This window comes from Salmo salar, chromosome ssa15, assembly GCF_905237065.1.
Source record: "Salmo salar chromosome ssa15, Ssal_v3.1, whole genome shotgun sequence".
In the NCBI taxonomy this organism is placed as follows: Eukaryota; Metazoa; Chordata; class Actinopteri; order Salmoniformes; family Salmonidae; genus Salmo; species Salmo salar.
Genome location: NC_059456.1, coordinates 44,381,000 through 44,398,763, shown reverse-complemented (window position 1 = coordinate 44,398,763; position 17,764 = coordinate 44,381,000). Strand labels below are relative to the sequence as shown.

General features: G+C 41.0%; 1 protein-coding gene across 3 annotated transcripts in view; it reads right to left on the bottom strand.

Annotated features, from left to right (window-relative positions):
• The window catches only part of sgpp1a (sphingosine-1-phosphate phosphatase 1a), a 55,628-nt gene that overhangs the window by 13,399 nt on the left and 24,465 nt on the right, over positions 1-17,764 (bottom strand). For 2 of the 3 annotated variants that reach the window (XR_006759189.1, XR_006759188.1), the window contains one exon: positions 7,819-9,259. Coding sequence is in view for 1 of the 3 variants with exons in the window: in XM_014144680.2 (XP_014000155.1) it covers positions 8,708-9,259 (552 nt within the window). In the remaining 2 variants the exon portion in view is untranslated. Of the gene's footprint in view, positions 1-6,357; positions 9,260-17,764 lie in introns of those variants that run through there. The other variant, XM_014144680.2, reaches the window with a different exon arrangement.

Here is a 17,764-nt window from a genome sequence, read left to right as displayed (position 1 = left end):
ATTGGTGTCCTTTAGTAGTGGTTTCTTTGCAGCAATTCGACCATGAAGGCCGTCTCCTCTGAACAGTTGCTGTTGAGATGTGTCTGTTACTTGAACTCTGTGAAGCATTTATTTGGGCTGCAATTTCTGAGGCTGGTAACTCTAATGAACTTATCTAAAAGTGGTAACTCTGGGTCTTCCATTCCTGTGGCGGTCCTCATGAGAGCCAGTTTCATCATAGCGCTTGATGGGTTTTACAACTGCACTTGAAGAAATGCCCAAAGTTCTTGAAATGTTCCGTATTGACTGACCTTCATGTCTTAAAGTAATGATGGACTGTCATTTCTCTTTGCTTATTTTAGCTGTTCTTGCCATAATATGGACTTGGTCTTTTACCAAATAGGGATAACTTCTGTATACTCCCCCTACCTTGTCAAAACACAACTGATTGGCTCAAACGCATTAAGGAAAGAAATTCCACAAATTTACTTTTAAGAAGGCACACCTGTTAATTGAAATGCATTCCAGGTGACTACCTCATGACGCTGGTTGAGAGAATGCCAAGAGTGTGCAAAGCTGTCATCAAGGCAAAGGGTGGCTACTTTGAAGAATCTCAAATATAACACTTTTTTAGTTACTACATGATTCCATGTGTTATTTCATTGTTTTTATGTCTTCACGATTATTCTACAATGTAGAAAATAGTAAAAAAATAAAGAAAAACCCTTGAATGAGTAAGTGTTCTAAAACTTTTGACCAGTAGAGTATGTATTATAATAACCTTGATTGCAAACAAAAAGCCCACAAGAAAAAACATGCAGGGCCCGGTTCCCAAAAGCATTTTAAGGCTAAGATGAGTCATTAGAACCTTCAGAGGAGCATTGTTAAATCTCCAAAATCATTGTTACTAAAGTTAAACTTGAGAATGATCGTTATTTTCCGACTGCTTTGTTGTTAGATGTTTCTTTTTTGTTTTTCCGCGTCACTTTATACACAGAAGATCAGTGCTAAACAGAATCAAGATGTTTATCTGTCTTTGAGACCGCCGATAATTTCAGAACAAAGTTGACTACAAAGTTGCCAATGTATTTGTTACAAACAAGCAAATTATAAAAATATGCTTAAAATGAAACAGATGGCTGCATTAAAATATAAATACTGTTAAAACGGCCAGCTTCAGTCAGTTGATTCTAGCCATCCTTTATGGTTAGTTTAAAGTCGGGCGCTTAGTCTCCCATTCAGAGGACCCCCACTTTTGTTAGTGTCCTATTGGTTAAGGTCACGCCAAATAATAATCACCACATCTCCTTCAGCCTATCAGTGGCCTTGATTCCCGGGACTTCAGTTTCAGTTAGTCTATGACCCCAGCACGCTGTGTGGTCAGAAAACATGTTTTCCCCATCCTGATGAGCCCTACACAGTTCACCCTCCTGATGAACTTTCCCTCCTGTGGACTGAATCCCTGTATGTCTGCTGTTTAATTGTGCATCTAAAACAACCATATAGACAATGTCAGTTCTCTCTGGACATGATTCTCAGTTATCTGAACCATGAGTGGTCAGATGTGTGTGTGATGTGGACATCTTCTTCCATTAAACTCCCCTTAACCTGGACATCCACCTCATCTTTGTTCTGACCGGACATTCTGTCGTGGTTGCTACCGACCTTAAGCCAGCACCCAAGGTTTCGTATTACATTCACGATCCTTCGATTCTCTACAACCCTACCCCAATTCTTTTCAAATACAGTATAGGCTATATGCAAAAATATTGGCTACGGACAGCAGCCTACAATTAGAAAAATGTAACTCAATTGATTGAACATGGAATTGATTTCATTATGATCTAAATATTACAGGTTTATTAACGTTCTGAGAATGGAAGTGAACATTTTTCATGTGCGGAGAAGGTACATTTTTCGGTTGCAGGGAGGTTCTGAGAACATTTTACTGTGGTTCCCTGAAAGTTTTCCTGGGAGGTTTTATTAACATTCTGAGAACAGAAATGATAGGTTATTTGAAGGTAATTAAATAATGTTCTGAAAACATGTTTCAATAAGAATTTTAAAAACACTGCCACACACACACAGTGCTTTCGAAAAGTATTCAGACCCCTTGACTTTTCCACATTTTGTTGCCATATTCTAAAATTTGTTTTCCCCCCCAATCAATCTACACACAATACCCCATAATGACAAAGCAAAAACAGGTTTTTGAAACATTTGCACATTTATTAAAAATCTAAGACTGAAATATCACATTTACATATAAGTATTCAGACCCTTTAATCAGTACTTTGTTGAAGCACCTTCGGCAGCGATTCCAGGCTTGAGTCTTCTTGGGTATGACGCTACAAGCTTGGCACACCGTTATTTGGAGAGTTTCTCCCATTCCTCTCTGCAGAGCCTCTCACGCTCTGTCAGGTGGGTTGGAGAGCGTCGCTGCACAGCTATTTTCAGGTCTCTCCAGAGATGTTTGATCGGGTTCAAGTCCGGGTTCTGGCTGGGCCACTCAAGGACATTGAGTCTTGTCCCGAAGCCACTTCTGCATTTTCTTGCCTGTCTGCTTAGGGTCGTTGTCCTGTTGGAAGGTGAACCTTTGACACAGTCTGAGATCCTGAGTGCTCTGGAGCAGGTTTTCATCAAGGATCTCTCTGTACTTTTCTCTGTTCATCTTTCCTTCTATCCTGACTAGTCTCCCAGTCCCTGCCGCTGAAAAACATCCACACAGCATGCTGCTGCCACCACCATACTTCATTGTGGTGCCAGGTTTCCTCCAGACATGACACTTGGCATTCAGGCCAAAGACTTCAATGTTGCTTTCATCAGACCAGAGAGTCCTTTAGGTGCATTTTGGCAAACTCCAAGTAGGCTGTCATGTGTCTTTTACTGTGGCTTCCGTCTGGCCACTCTACTATAAAAGGCCTGATTGGTGGAGTGCTGCAGAGATGGTTGTCCTCCTGGAAAGTTTTCCCATCTCCACAGAAGAACTCTGGAGCTCTGTCAGAGTGACCATCGGGTTCTTGGTCACCTCCCAGACAAAGGCCCTTCTCCCCCGATTGCTCAGTTTGGCTGGGCAGCCAGCTCTAAGAAGAGTCTTGGTGGTTCCAAATGTTTTCCATTTAAGAACGATGGAGACTACTGTGTTCTTGGGGACCTTCAATTCTGCAGAAATGTTTTGGTACCCTTTCCCAGATCTGTGCCTCGACACAATCCTGTCTCGGAGCTCTACGGACAATTCCTTCGACCTCATGGCTTTAACAATTTCACACAATTAATCTTCTCCTTTCCCCCTTCTGATAACCAGGCGGCGAATCGCATCTCTGCATGTCTGTCAGACATATCAGTGTGGATGACGGATCACCACCTCAAGCTGAACCTCGGCAAGACGGAGCTGCTCTTCCTCCCGGGGAAGGACTGCCCGTTCCATGATCTCGCCATCACGGTTGACAACTCCCTTGTGTCCTCCTCCCAGAGTGCTAAGAACCTTGGCGTGATCCTGGACAACACCCTGTCGTTCTCCACTAACATCAAGGCGGTGAACCGATCCTGTAGGTTCATGCTCTACAACATTCGGAGAGTACGACCCTGCCTCACACAGGAAGCGGCGCAGGTCCTAATCCAGGCACTTGTCATCTCCCGTCTGGATTACTGCAACTCGCTGTTGGCTGGGCTCCCTGCCTGTGCCATTAACTCATCCAGAACGCCGCAGCCCGTCTGGTGTTCAACCTTCCCAAGTTCTCTCACGTCACCCCGCTCCTCCGCTCTCTCCACTGGCTTCCAGTTGAAGCTCGCATCCGCTACAAGACCATGGTGATTGCCTACGGAGCTGTGAAGGGAACGGCACCTCCGTACCTTCAGGCTCTGATCAGGCCCTACACCCAAACAAGGGCACTGCGTTCATCCACCTCTGGCCTGCTGGCCCCCCTACCTCTGAGGAAGCACAGTTCCCGCTCAGCCCAGTCAAAACTGTTCGCTGCTCTGGCACCCCAATGGTGGAACAAGCTCCCTCACGACGCCAGGACAGCGGAGTCAATCACCACCTTCCGGAGACACCTGAAACCCCACCTCTTTAAGGAATACCTAGGATAGGATAAAGTAATCCTTCTAACCCCCCCCCTTTAAAAGATTTAGATGCACTATTGTAAAGTGGTTGTTCCACTGGATATCATAAGGTGAATGCACCAATTTGTAAGTCGCTCTGGATAAGAGCGTCTGCTAAATGACTTAAATGTAAATGTAATGTAAATGTTTTTGCTCTGACATGCACTGTCAACTGTGGGACCTTATATAGACAGGTGTGTGCCTTTCCAAATCATGTCCAATCAATTGAATTTACCACAGGTGGACTACAATCAACTTGTAGAAACATCAAGGATGAGCAATGAAAGCAGGATGCACCTGAGTATCATAGCTAAGGGTCTGAATACTTATCTAAGGTATATGTTAATTTTTTTGATAAATTTGTAAAAATGTCTAAAAACCTGTTTTCACTTAGTCATTATGGGTTATTGTGTGTAGATTGATCATGAAAAAAACTAATTTAATCAATTTTAGAATAAGGCAATAACACAAAATGTGGAAAAAGGGGTCTGAATACTTTCCAAATGCACTGTGTGTGTATACACATTTTTACACACACATACATACATATACAGACATACATACATTCAATCGAAGTCGGAAGTTTACATAAACTGAGTTTAAATGTATTTGGCTAAGGTGTTTCACAATTCCTGACATTTAATCCTAGTAAAAATTCCCCGTCTTAGGATCACCACTTTATTTTAAGAATGTGAAATGTCAGAATAATAGTAGAGAGAATTATTTATTTCAGCTTTTATTTCTTTCATCACATTCCCAGTAGGTCAGAAGTTTACATACACTCAATAAGTATTTGGTAGCATTGCCTTTAAATTGTTTAACTTGGGTCAAACGTTTCAGGTAGCCTTCCACAAGCTTCCCACAATAAGTAGGGTGAATTTTGGCCCATTCCTCCTGATAGAGCTGGTGTAACTGAGTCAGGTTTGTAGGCCTCCTTGCTCGCACACGCTTTTCAGTTCTTCCCACAAATTTTCCATAGGATTGAGGTCAGGGCTTTGTGATGGCCACTCCAATACCTTGACTTTGTTGTCCTTTAGCCATTTTGCCACAACTTTGGAAGTATGCTTGGGGTCATTGTCCATTTGGAAGACCCATTTGCGACCAAGCTTTAACTTCCTGACTGATGTCTTGAGATGTTGCTTCAATATATCCACATCATTTTCCCTCCTCATGACGTCATTTATTTTGTGAAGTGCACTAGTCCTTCGTGCAGCAAAGCACCCCCACAACATGATGCTGCCACCCCCGTGCTTCACGGTTGGGATGGTGTTCTTCGGCTTGCAAGCATCCTTTTTCCTCCAAACATAATGATGGTCATTATGGCCAACAGTTCTATTTTTGTTTCATCAGACCAGAGGACATTTCTCCAAAAAGTACAATCTTTGTCCCCATGTGCAGTTGCAAACCGTGGTCTGGCTTTTTTTAATGGCGGTTTTGGAGCAGTGGCTTCTTCCTTGCTGAGCACCCTTTCAGGTTATGTCGATATAGGACTCGTTTTACTGTGGATATACATACTTTTGTACCCGTTTCCTCCAGCACCTTCACAAGGTCCTTTGCTGTTGTTCTGGGATTGATTTGCACTTTCTGCACCAAAGTACGTTAATCTCTAGGAGACGGAACACGTCTCCTTCCTGAGGGGTATGACAGCTGCGTCGTACTATTGTTTGTACAGATGAACGTGGTACCTTCAGGCGTTTGGAAATTGTTCCCAAGGATGAACCGGACTTGTGGAGGTCTACAATTGTTTTTCTGAGGTCTTGGCTGATTTCTTTTGATTTTCCCATGATGTCAAGCAAAGAGGCACTGAGTTTGAAGGTACGCCTTGAAATACTTCCACAGGTACACCTCCAATTGACTCAAATTATGTCAATTAGCCCATCAGAAGCTTCTAAAGGCATGAAAATATTTTCTGGAAATTTCTAAGCCGTTTAAAAGGCACAGTCAACTTAGTGTGTCTAAACTTCTGACCCACTGGAATTATGATAGTGAATTATAAGTGAAATAAACACTAAACAATTGTTGGAAAAAACGAGTTGTGTCATGCACGAAGTAGATGTCCTAACAGACTTGCCAAAACTATAATATGTTAACAAGAAATTTGTGGAGTGGTTGAAAAATTTGTTTTAATGACACCAACCTAAGTGTATGTAAACTTCCGACTTCAACTGTGTATTAGTTGACCTCCCGTTGTTATCGTGTCAAGTCAGTTTGATACAAGACAGTGTTGTCAAGGTTCTCTACTCCCAACCCCAATGAAATATTGACCCATTAGGAACATTGAAAATTGCAAAGCTGGTAATTCATTGTAAGAATATTTCATTTAAACATTTCACCTTAAATGTCAACATAATTAGAATTTAATAAGTCATTTGACAACCTCATTTGACAACAATTTAATTAAAACAGATTATATTAACTCAATTGTGATTGTCTTGATTTAATTACACATTTTAGAGGTGGACAGTTCTGGGATATTTTAATTGATCCTGTTGATAAGAAATGCCCATACGGTATTAAGACAAGTTGTTAATGGATTACATGAATTGGAAATGGGAAAGTACGTACACATGAGTTTTCCATTCATAAAATGTTTAGGTTAAATTGCCACACACATTTTGCATGGAAAACGAGGAAATCGTTTATATTAGTTGTACGGAATGATTGTCAAATAGGTAAATCTGCGCTTGGTCTGCTCAATGACCAGGTGTATACCACAAATACCCTGTCGAGAAAAAAACTCAACCATTTTGGGCAAAAGCAGACTAAGATCACACCGACCTAGCGTGTAGCTCAACTTTAAGGGAGCAGGGAATGTTGAAACAATTGAGATCCCTGTGTGGGTGATCTTAGTGTGAATTGATGGTTTAACGAGAGATCACCTTGTGGTAATATGGTGGCCAATATTGGTTGCATTTGACCCTACAGATTTAAGCTTGTCACGTAAGAACAGACGAGAATTATCCTGCAATACTATTACGATAAACATTTTAAAAAATAACATTTTCCCATACTGTGCTTTCACCAACTCACCAAATTGTTTCATGAAGTGGACAACAATTTATTTCATTTTCCTGTTTGTCTTCTTAATATAAGCATAATAATAATATTTATTCGTAGACCACAATTCCTTAGATCAATGTCCTTACAGTTAATGGATTATGAATGAAATGTATTGGATCATGTGTGTTGACATAACCTATGGCATGCACCTCCATTTGTCCAAAGGAGAAAAATTATGTCTTACAATACAGTTGTAAGCATGGTCTGTTGCTTACTTAGAGGTATGCACATTTCAAGGTTTTTAAATAATAATCCGTTGTGGATTTCATTGTAAGCTAAATGTACAATCAAATGTGCATAAGAATGTTTTATAAACGAGGCACCTGATCTTTTGTGTTCCAATTCAGTACCACATTTGTATGTGGTACTAAAATCCTATACATTTCCAATGCTCTGCAGTGGTACTAAAATCCTATACATTTCCAATGCTCTGCATGTGACTTGAGTCTGGACGCTCAGATTATTTTGCTCTCAACTGATTTTTTTGTGTCATTCTCAGTGTCACAAGGTAGGAACAAACACTGATCTTGGTTGCAAGCATGTCAGCCTGTCAGAGATATCACAAAACTGTTACAGTAGTCTACATTATAAATAAGACCAAAGAGCTTTAGCTAAAGACCTAACATAGAAAAAAAAATCACCAAAAGATAGAAAGGAACAGTGAAAGTAAATAATCACATTTATTTTTTGTGACATGGCGTCAATGAGATTCAAACCTATGATCTTCTGTTTTCTATCCATGGAATTAGTCCACTGCGCCACCAGGATGGAGCTTTTTTGTTGTTGACTCATACAACGCTGTTCATTCTAGTCTATTCAAACAGACCCCATTTCAAAAGAAACAAGCACTCATTAAGATCAGGTGTGGCCAATTAGAGGGCGCGGCCAACACACCTGAACACACTTAACAAAGATGCTGTTGACGCTGAGAACAGAATGTATTTTTTAAATAACATTCTAGAACAGTTTGAGAACATTGCTTTAAATAGAACCATGAGGAAACATAATGCTGAAGTACTGAAATTCATACAGAAGAGCGTTCTTAACGTTCTCTGAACTATTTGAGAACATACCCAATGTCAAACCAGTTGGAGAATGTTCCTAAAACTTTACTGAAATTAAAATGTAACCATGTTTGAACTTTTGGGAAACTTTGTTATAGTAATGAAATATCTCAGTACATCAGGTTCCTTAAATGTGCTGAGAATGTTTCAAAGCAAAGCAACTATCATGCGCCATTCCCAGAAACTTATGGGAAGGTTGTATGCAAAATAACCATGAGACAACCACACTCTCACCAAGCTCTAAGAAACATATGGTTCTCAGAACATTATGTGCTAGCTGGGCTTACTTTTAACGGCACAGACGGACAACATGACAACTGGTGACAGAGATGAAAAAGACAACCCCTCCCAAAAAAGTTGGTGGACATGTTTAGAGTTCACATTTGTTTTTTAGTCTCCCGGTCTTCTTATCACCATAATAGGCATGTGGCCATGTCTCTACTGTACATATGTACTGTTTAAGCACAAGGGGAGGAGGCTGATTAGCAGATTATCGAGTGTGTTCAGGAGAGGTTCAGGTAGCTGAAGAGGAGGGGAACCAGACAGACGCAGCTGAAGCTCACAGTGCCATAGACAATGTAGCGGTAAGATAGCTCAACTTCCATGTGCTGCCGTGCCTGCCGTACATCGCCAGCAGGCAGCCCAAACACCCGGCAGGCCAGCGGAATGGTGGCTGCTTTCATTGCAGCCCGGGTGGCAAGCAGGACGACCACCCCAAGCAGTAGGCGGAGCAGGGAGCGTGCCAATAGGGCGGCACTCAGGGGGGGCAGTGCCAGGGGCAGGGAAGAAAGTGGTGGGTCGGCCAGCAGGCCCAGCTGGTGGTTGAGGTGGGAGGCCAGGGCAGCCCCGGCCCCAGTGCCCAGAGCCTGCGCTGTGTCACCCCGTGAGGTGCTCCATGAGTCCAGGGTGAAGGCCAGGAGGCCTAAGCCTACGTGCAGGATGACAATGACTAGTGGTGCATGGTGGCTCGTCAGGTAGAAACTGTCAATCTGGTCCAACGTTGACTGGAAGACGGCCAGGATCAGCAGGCTGTATAGAAAGCCAGTGATGACCTCCTGTAAAACAGAGATTGCAAAGGATATTAGGGCGCTTTGAAACCAAAATACATTAAACACATGTCAACGCAGCAGTGTGGTGGGGAGAAACTATTTGGAAAAACACCACTACAGCTTCAATTGGTTGATGGATAACTTGTTTAAAAAAAGAAGGGAAGTGCTACTAGAGTACACAGTAGGTCTATGTAATCAGAAGGTGCTCTTTGGTAAAAGGGGTAAATTGGTAATTAAAAAAACAAAACAAGGAGGACCATGGTTGATGGATAGACGGATAGAAACCCAACAACCTTGGAAGCACCCTTATACTCTTTTAGTTTTAACACACACAGGATCTATAATCATTTCTCAACTACTACTATTAATCTGTGATTTAAAAAAAATCCATGTTCAAATGACATAACAAAATAGTTCAAACACCATTTTACTCTACTTTCTATTTGGTGGGAGATTACAAGACATCAAAAGACAGAGGCAATATATTTAAATAACTTCATTGGCCATTCACTTGTCCCTTATCTTTCCCTCAATAAAGACATTAAGTCATCTGAAATACAATGAAGGGATTTTAACCAGAAAATCAAGTTTGCAAACTTGCATTGATCCCAAAACCTGAACTCAGCTCTCCTAAGTAATCCACATCCTCCTCTTCAGTCAACTTTGGACTGATTGATTGACACACACGCTGAAAAATGGGCCCCAGGACGCTAGAGGGCCCCAGCGGACCATTGACAGATTGTTTTTTCTCGCCGTTAAGCAAACCTTTTGGCTCAAGGGCCACGCTGGGATTTTGAAATTCAGAGGGATGTACAGATTTTTTTTAATCAATTTGTTTGTCAAAATCAATTTGCAGGCCAGAAAAAAAAGGCAGATTGTGGAAAATATATAAATCCATTATATTTCTACCAGAGAGAAAGAGGCAAAGCGAGAGGTTTCACTCAGCCCAAAATCTGTTCACGAAAAATAACCCATGAAGTGAGGAATTTTTGTATGGAGGTCAATGAGTGTCGAATTTGGAGAAAAAAATAAAAATTGCTAATGAGGCTTATTTGATCTAATAGAAGTTTCGTAATGGTTAGGTTGATACAAATGCACTGATATACACTGAGTGTACAAAATATGCTCTTTCCATGACCTAGATTGACCAAGTGAATCCAGGTGAAAGCTATGAACCCTTATTGATGTCACTTGTTAAATACAAAGAAGGATTTATAAGGCTTGAGACATGGATTGTGTGTGCCATTCAGAGGGTGAATGGGCAACAACAACAAAAAAATATTCAAGTGCCTTTGAACGGGGTATGGTAGTAGGTGCCAGGAACTGCAACGCTGCTGGGTTTTTCATGCTCAACAGTTTCCTGTGTGTATCAAGAATGGTCCAGACATCCGGGGTGGGGGCACATGGCATTTCGGCAACTTACCCCAAAATAACTTTATATCGGAGATAAATAGAGGACTTAACATGGATATAACCCGTTTTAGCATGGACACTGCCATTGAGGGTGCCACCATTTGAAAGTAGTCAACTGGGTGGGGATTTTGAGTGGGGCGCAATCAGCCAACGAAGAAGAAAATTGACTACTTGAAAATGGAGATGGGCTCAATGGCGCTTCCCATGCTGTCACAGATGCTATAATGGTACAGGTACAAAGAGGAGTCCTCCATCTCTATGGCCTATTGGGCACACGTGTATCTGCAGTCTCATTGGTTAGAATGGTCTCACCTGATCTCACCTCCTCCCGCCTGCCTTCCACCTTTTGATGCATTTCCATTGTTAGAGCGGCCACTTGAATATTTTGTCAATATAATATAATCTCCCTGGCCAATACAGAATATCAGTGATGACCAGCGCTGTGATATAGTGAGGAGAGGGCCCGTTCAGATATCATATCAACTTCCCACAGAACAACGATCATCCCCCTCGCTGTTTTACGAAAGAGTTATTGGGTGAAAATGAAGAAAAGATTAGGTGGTCATGGCTGGTGTTCTCCCATTCCTCAGATTCAGTGTTACGTGGACATAATGGCGTGACATAATGGCAATAAAGCCAAATTTAAAGGTTATCAAATAATTTCTATGCATTTGTTTTTCATACCCCCAGGCAGAGGTGGTACCAAGTCACTGTAATTTGAGTCAGAAGCAAGTCTCAAATCATAAGGCCCGAGTCTCAAGTCGAGTCCTAGGTAGAACGGGTCGAGACTCGAGTCAAGTCCATGTCTTGCTTTTTAAGATGGAGTCATGAGTTTTTCAAATTAAGCAAAAAACAAACTACATTCGATGTTGAAGTAGCCTACAAATCTTTGTCTGTTTATTGTGGCTAGCATACAGCCCTTTTCATTATTTTGTCTACAACATATTTGAATTATGTAACAATTAACCCTTTATATGGGAATTGGCCTATAGGGCAAAATTGAAATGTTTCTTACAGTAGAAATATGAAAAGCATACGCATAATTGACACCACAGTCCATCTGACAAGACTGAATCCAAACATTACACTTGACTTTCTGTGCATTCTACATTGAAATTTTTCCCAAAATTTGTTGATAACGAAATCTGAAAACACTCTTGATACATTCTGTAACATAATAACAATACCTTAAATTCAATTAAACGCTGAGTCTCAAATAGCCACCTGTCCTTTTTAATAGCTGGGCAACGGCACACATTTCAGCAAATAAACGCTTGTTTCAAATAAACGCTGGGTCAAAATGAATTGTTTACAATATTACCATGACTTACCATGAATTGTTTATGAGGTTAATGTTTGATTTGTTACATTCAATAATTCAGTAGTGACTTAAACATTATGGCATTCATCCATTTTTAAATCACCAGTAAGAAACTTCTAGGCATTGGCTGCTAACAGCTGAGAACTGCTAGCTAACTGGCAAGTACAAAAAACAGTCAACAACTTTGGGAGTTCAGACCACCAGAAAAGTAAGTAAATGCAGAAAACGCAGTCTAATGAAAATAATTATTCTGTCAAGGAAAATTTTTTTTTTTTGGCAACTCAGACAAAATAAAGAAAATGTATTAAAATACTGGAAGTGAATGCTGGAATTAAACAATTAACTATGCAAATTAGTAAAAGCTTTGTGCATTAAGGAAATAAACGCCTGCCTATAATAGTAGCCTGTCTCTAATAAGTGCCTGTTGTGTTCAATGATTTAAACAAATTAACGCCCAGGCTATAAATTGAAGTTTTACGGTATTCATGGAACATTTGGGGTAGGTGCAACGTAAGACAAAACAATGATATGGGTTTGAGTGAGAGGTCTAACTCGTGTCTCCAAGTAGCCACACACCTAAGTCATTTCAATGCACTTAAAAGCTATTACCGTAATTTCCGGACTATAAGCCGCAACTTTTTTCCCATGCTTTGAACGTCGCGGCTTAAACAATGACGGGGCTAATATATGGATTTTTCCCGCTTTCAATTTTTTTTCTCCCAAAAAACACATTTTGTGACGTGCTCAGTTTTTTGGCGGCATGAAGCTTTCATTAGACCAATGAAATTGCCGAACGGGTTAAGGTCAAACATCTTTTTTGTTTACTGTTTAGATTAAATCGAGCACTCTCAAACTTCCCATCATTCTGATTACGTTAGTCATTTTGTCACCCTGATTCCTGGGGGTACAACAAAGTATTTGCAGCCACTCGACATCAGTGTAAATCGTGCATTTAAGGTGGCGCTCCGTGTTCAGCGGGAGACTTGGATGACAAGTGGGGAGAAATCCTTCACTAAAACGGGCCGCATGCGAAGAGCAACTTATGGTCAAGTCTGCCAGTGGGTCCTGACAGCGTGGAGCATTGTCAAAAAATCCACCATCATCAACGGGTTTCGAAAGGCTGGACTGCTGCGTGTTGAAGAGGGCTCTGCGGGGGATTTGCCTCCGGATGAAAGTGACGAGAGCGACAATGAAAACGATCCAATATCGGATGAAGCAATTCTGAGGCTATTCAACTCCGACACCGAAGGAGATGGTTTCAGTGCACAGGAGGAGGAAGATGGTGACCAATGACTTTCTTGTTAGGCTACTGTTTACTGCAAAAAAAAAAAAGTTTTGTTACAAGCCGTGTTTCGTTAAAGCCTATTTATTTTTGTTACAAGCCGTGTTTTGTTAAAGCCTGTGTAAAGTTAATTTGTTTCGATGTACCGGTAGGCACCTGCGGCTTATAGACATGTGCGGCTTATTTATGTTAAAAATATATATTTTTAAATTCAGTGGGTGCGGCTTATATTCAGGTGCGCTTAATAGTCCGGAAATTACGGTAGGTCAGGGCTCCAGACTAACATTTTCCCCTGGTGGAACTGAACATGATTTTCTTATAGACACACACACACACATATATAAATAAATATCATCTTATAAATCCTTTCACAGTGCTTTATAAAAAATTATCAGAACCCTGAATGCTGATTGGCTGACTGCCGTGGTATATCAGACTGTATACCACAGGTATGACAAAACTTGTATATGTACTGCTCTAATTACATTGGTAACCAGTTTATAATAGCAATAAGGCACCTCGGGAGTTTGTGGTTGTTAGGTTCTAAATAACAGAGCAAAAACTAAACGGACAACTATGAAAAGCTCAAACCATGTTTATTCACCAAATGTGTCAGACAGCTGAACAGACAAAAACATGTTCCCAACGGCATAGTATTTATATCCCACTTTAGGTGAGGTCTCCTCCTCTTCTCTAAACATGACATCCTTATTGCTAGGCAGGAAATTAAGTGATGTGGGTAATAAACTGTTCCTTCTCCCTTAAAATGACCTGACCTCGGCCCCAATTCCTCACTAATCCACAGCTCTCCACCCTTATCAGTGACCACAACCATGTGATTGTTTTTCCCTTACTCAGTAACATTCCAAGCCCTTGTCTCATATCCAACCTTAATTGACCCCACCATATACATTAATCCTACAGATAACCATTGCCTTCTGGTGTAGAAACCAGACTGTGGGCCTTCTCCTTTCCACAGGATACCTGATGTCTAACAATAACATGTTCTGCATTCCCCTCTCTCCCTCCATACCATGAACAAATATATTTAATTTTACAAGTTTAGAAGTCAGAACCCATCATGGTATATGGCCAATATACCACGGGTAAGGGCTGTATCCAGGCACTCCGCGTTGTGTCATGCAGGAGAAAAGCCCTTAGCCATGGTATATGGCGCATATACCACACCCCCTCTGGCCTTATTGCTTAAATAGACTACTGAGACGTGATTCAAGAAATAAGTTGTTTCATCATCCTTATGTTGTGATTCACAATATTTTAATGTGCACCCTAATCCAGTGATTCTCATGCATTTTGGGTTGACAATTAGGCTATTGTTATATTTTACTGTTAAAATAGGGTTCCAGAATTTTCTGATGAGCTTGCCTGCATGTGTATGTGCACCAAATAATTTCAGGCTAATTTACTGTATTTGTGGCTAATTCACCAACAGAGTAAGTGGAAATTCAAAACACATTAGCTAGATTGCTAACTCTAAATATAATACCCACTGCTAATAGCCATGTTAATCTAACAGTACATTTTTTATGTCCCAAAAAACATTGTAGTTGTAGCCTACCGCCCAATGAGGCCTATGCAATCGCAATGGCCAAAGTGCATGTCGCATGCTCCGTATCTCAAAGCCATATCAAATATCTTGGTTTTAAGATAGTTGCTATTGAGCTCAAAATTGAGAGCTGAGAAATAGAAATTATACCTACAGAAAGCTGATAACCTTTATTCAACTATAACAACAGGATAGCTTTGTTTTCCCCACAATAGGATTTTAAAATGTTACAATCAGAACACTATTTTCCCAGAGCATTTATTTTCCCCGGGAAAGGAGAGTGGCTCAACACAGTAGCAGACCCCAGCGCAACAGGTAGCCTACAGGGGCACGCAGACACTTTCGTTAAAGGAATATGAGGATAGTGTACTTTACGGTTTGACCAAATCATGGTTTTAGCCTCCTAAAAAATAGGATGTTTTGAGGTGAGGTGACCATGTAAATTGTGCAGCTCACACTGATGGGACTAATATTTTATTTAGTCGCACAACCAAGGCAAAGGGTCGCAGTTTGAGCTCTCCTAGCTATGCCGTTGAGAAACTGAAGCAAGCACACTTCAGGGTTTCCGTTAAGGCCCGCGCAGACTGCATGATTTTAGCCACCTTAGGCAACGATTTTGTAGTTCCAGTCAAAATGTCTACATTGTTGGCAAATTCTTTGGTCGTGAATGATTGTCCGACGTCTTAAATTATTGAAATGATTCTTAGGTCATAAATGATTGTCCGACGGCCCGTTCAGTGTGACAGGGTCTAAGTCTGCCGATTCAGTACCACTACGTCTTGGCCCGTTCAGTGTGACAGGGTCTAGGTCTGCCGATTAAGTACCACTATGCGCGGTCGTAGGCTCCGACAAAGTTCTGGCAGTGTCAGAAATGTTGAGCCTTTATCGTGTAGTGTGGATGGTGTTACGAGCCGAACCCGGTGACTGACCAATAGGAACACGGCCGGCACAGAGTACGCACGAATAGTCATATTAATCTAACAGTTTAATTTAAAATGTTTACATACTATGCAAGATCGATTTCCCTAATAATCTTCTTTACATGACATCTGAAATCAGGCATCCTGATAAACCTACATATTTTGTCTAACCAATTCACCCTCTGAATGGCACACATACACAATCCATGTCTCAATTGTCTCAAGGTTTAAAAATCCTTCTTTAACCTGTCTCTACACTGATTGAAGTGTATTTAACAAGTGACATCAAAAAGGGAACAACACTTTCTGATGGATTCACCTGGTCAGTTTGTGTCATGGAAAGAGCTGGTGTTCTTATTGTTTTGTATACTCAGGATATAAAGTTTGTTTTGTGAAAAATATTTCTAAGATGCATACTTTCAGTTTTTCCGAACTCACTTGGGAGGCTTGTACTGCTGGTGCTGGCACCTGCGCAGATGAAACACACAGCTTCAGTTGACGTAGCCTAGGTCGGCTGACGTAGCCTTGCAAGCCAATCGCAGAATGTGACAACAGAACTGAAGCAAATTGTACAATCTGGCCAGTTTGAGATAAAGATTTAAATTTGGTAACAACGCAAAGTGTGACATGTAATAATTGTAAAAGACTGAATCCGACGTACAGTGTGGGAAGGCCGGACAACGCGACAGGGAATATTTGAATTTACCGGTCATTTCAGAAATGTACCGGACCCATATTGGGTATTGTAATCCATTAGGGTGTCCACCCACGGTGCTCAGAATGACAAGAAATCACATTTAAAATATGGTAATTCATCTTAACAGAAAATGCAGCTCCTGTAATGAAGCAGCAAATAAAATGTAATTTTTGAACATTTTCCAAAATGCAATTACCAGGAAAAACCCATTAGAAACAGCGCACCTGATGCGAGTGGTTCCATACAGTGACTTCAGAAAGTATTCAGGCCTAGGGTTGCAAGAAAAGGGTCGGAAACTTTCTGGTAAATTTCCGGAATTTTTCCATGGGAAGTTAAGCCCTGGACTTGTGAGAAGCCAAGACAATTTAGAAGTAGCTTCGAGAGAAGACTCTGAATGTCCTTGAGTGGCCCAGCCAGAGCCCGGACCTGAACCCGATCGAACATCTCTGGAGAGACCTGAAAATAGCTGTACAGCGACGCTCCCCATCCAACCTGACAAAGCTTGAGAGGATCTGCAGAGAAGAATGGGAGAAACTCCCCAAATACAGGTGTGCGAAGTTTGTAGCGTCATACCCAAGACTCATGACTGTAATCGCTGCCAAAGGTGAATCAATAAAGTACTGAGTAAAGGGTCTGAATACTTACGTGAATGTAATATCAGTTGTTTTTCTTCCAAAAAACATTTGCTTTGTCATCATGGGTTATTGTGTGTAGATAGATTTTTTTTATTTTATCCATTTTAGAATAAGACTAACAAAATGAGGAAAAAGTGAGGGGTCTGAATACTTTCCAAATGCACTAGCTGTATTCCATTTATTTTTATCCTAAAAAAGTCCCTTGGTGATGACATACTGTTAACATTATGCAGCCACCACCATGCTTGAAAATATGGAGTGGTACTCTTATGTATTGTGTTGGCCCCAAATGCTTTGCATTCAGGAGAAAAAGTACATTTCTTTACCACATAATTTGCATTATGACAGAAGTGCCTTGTTGCAAACAGGATGCATGTTTTGAATATGTTTTATTCTGTACAGGTTTCCTGTGTGTATAGATTAGAGGTAGACCGATTAATCGGAATGGCCGATTAATTAGGGTCGATGTCGAATTTTCATAACAAATCGGTATTTTTGGCCACCGATTTGCCGATGTTTATTTTTTACACCTTTATTTAACTAGGCAAGTCAGATTAGGCCACATTTGGCCATGATTACAGACACCTGTGTGTCTTCTGACACTATATAAACGAGTCAGTCATCTCACAGTGTTTGTGATGACACCCTGATGAAGACAGCTTGGCTGTCGAAACGT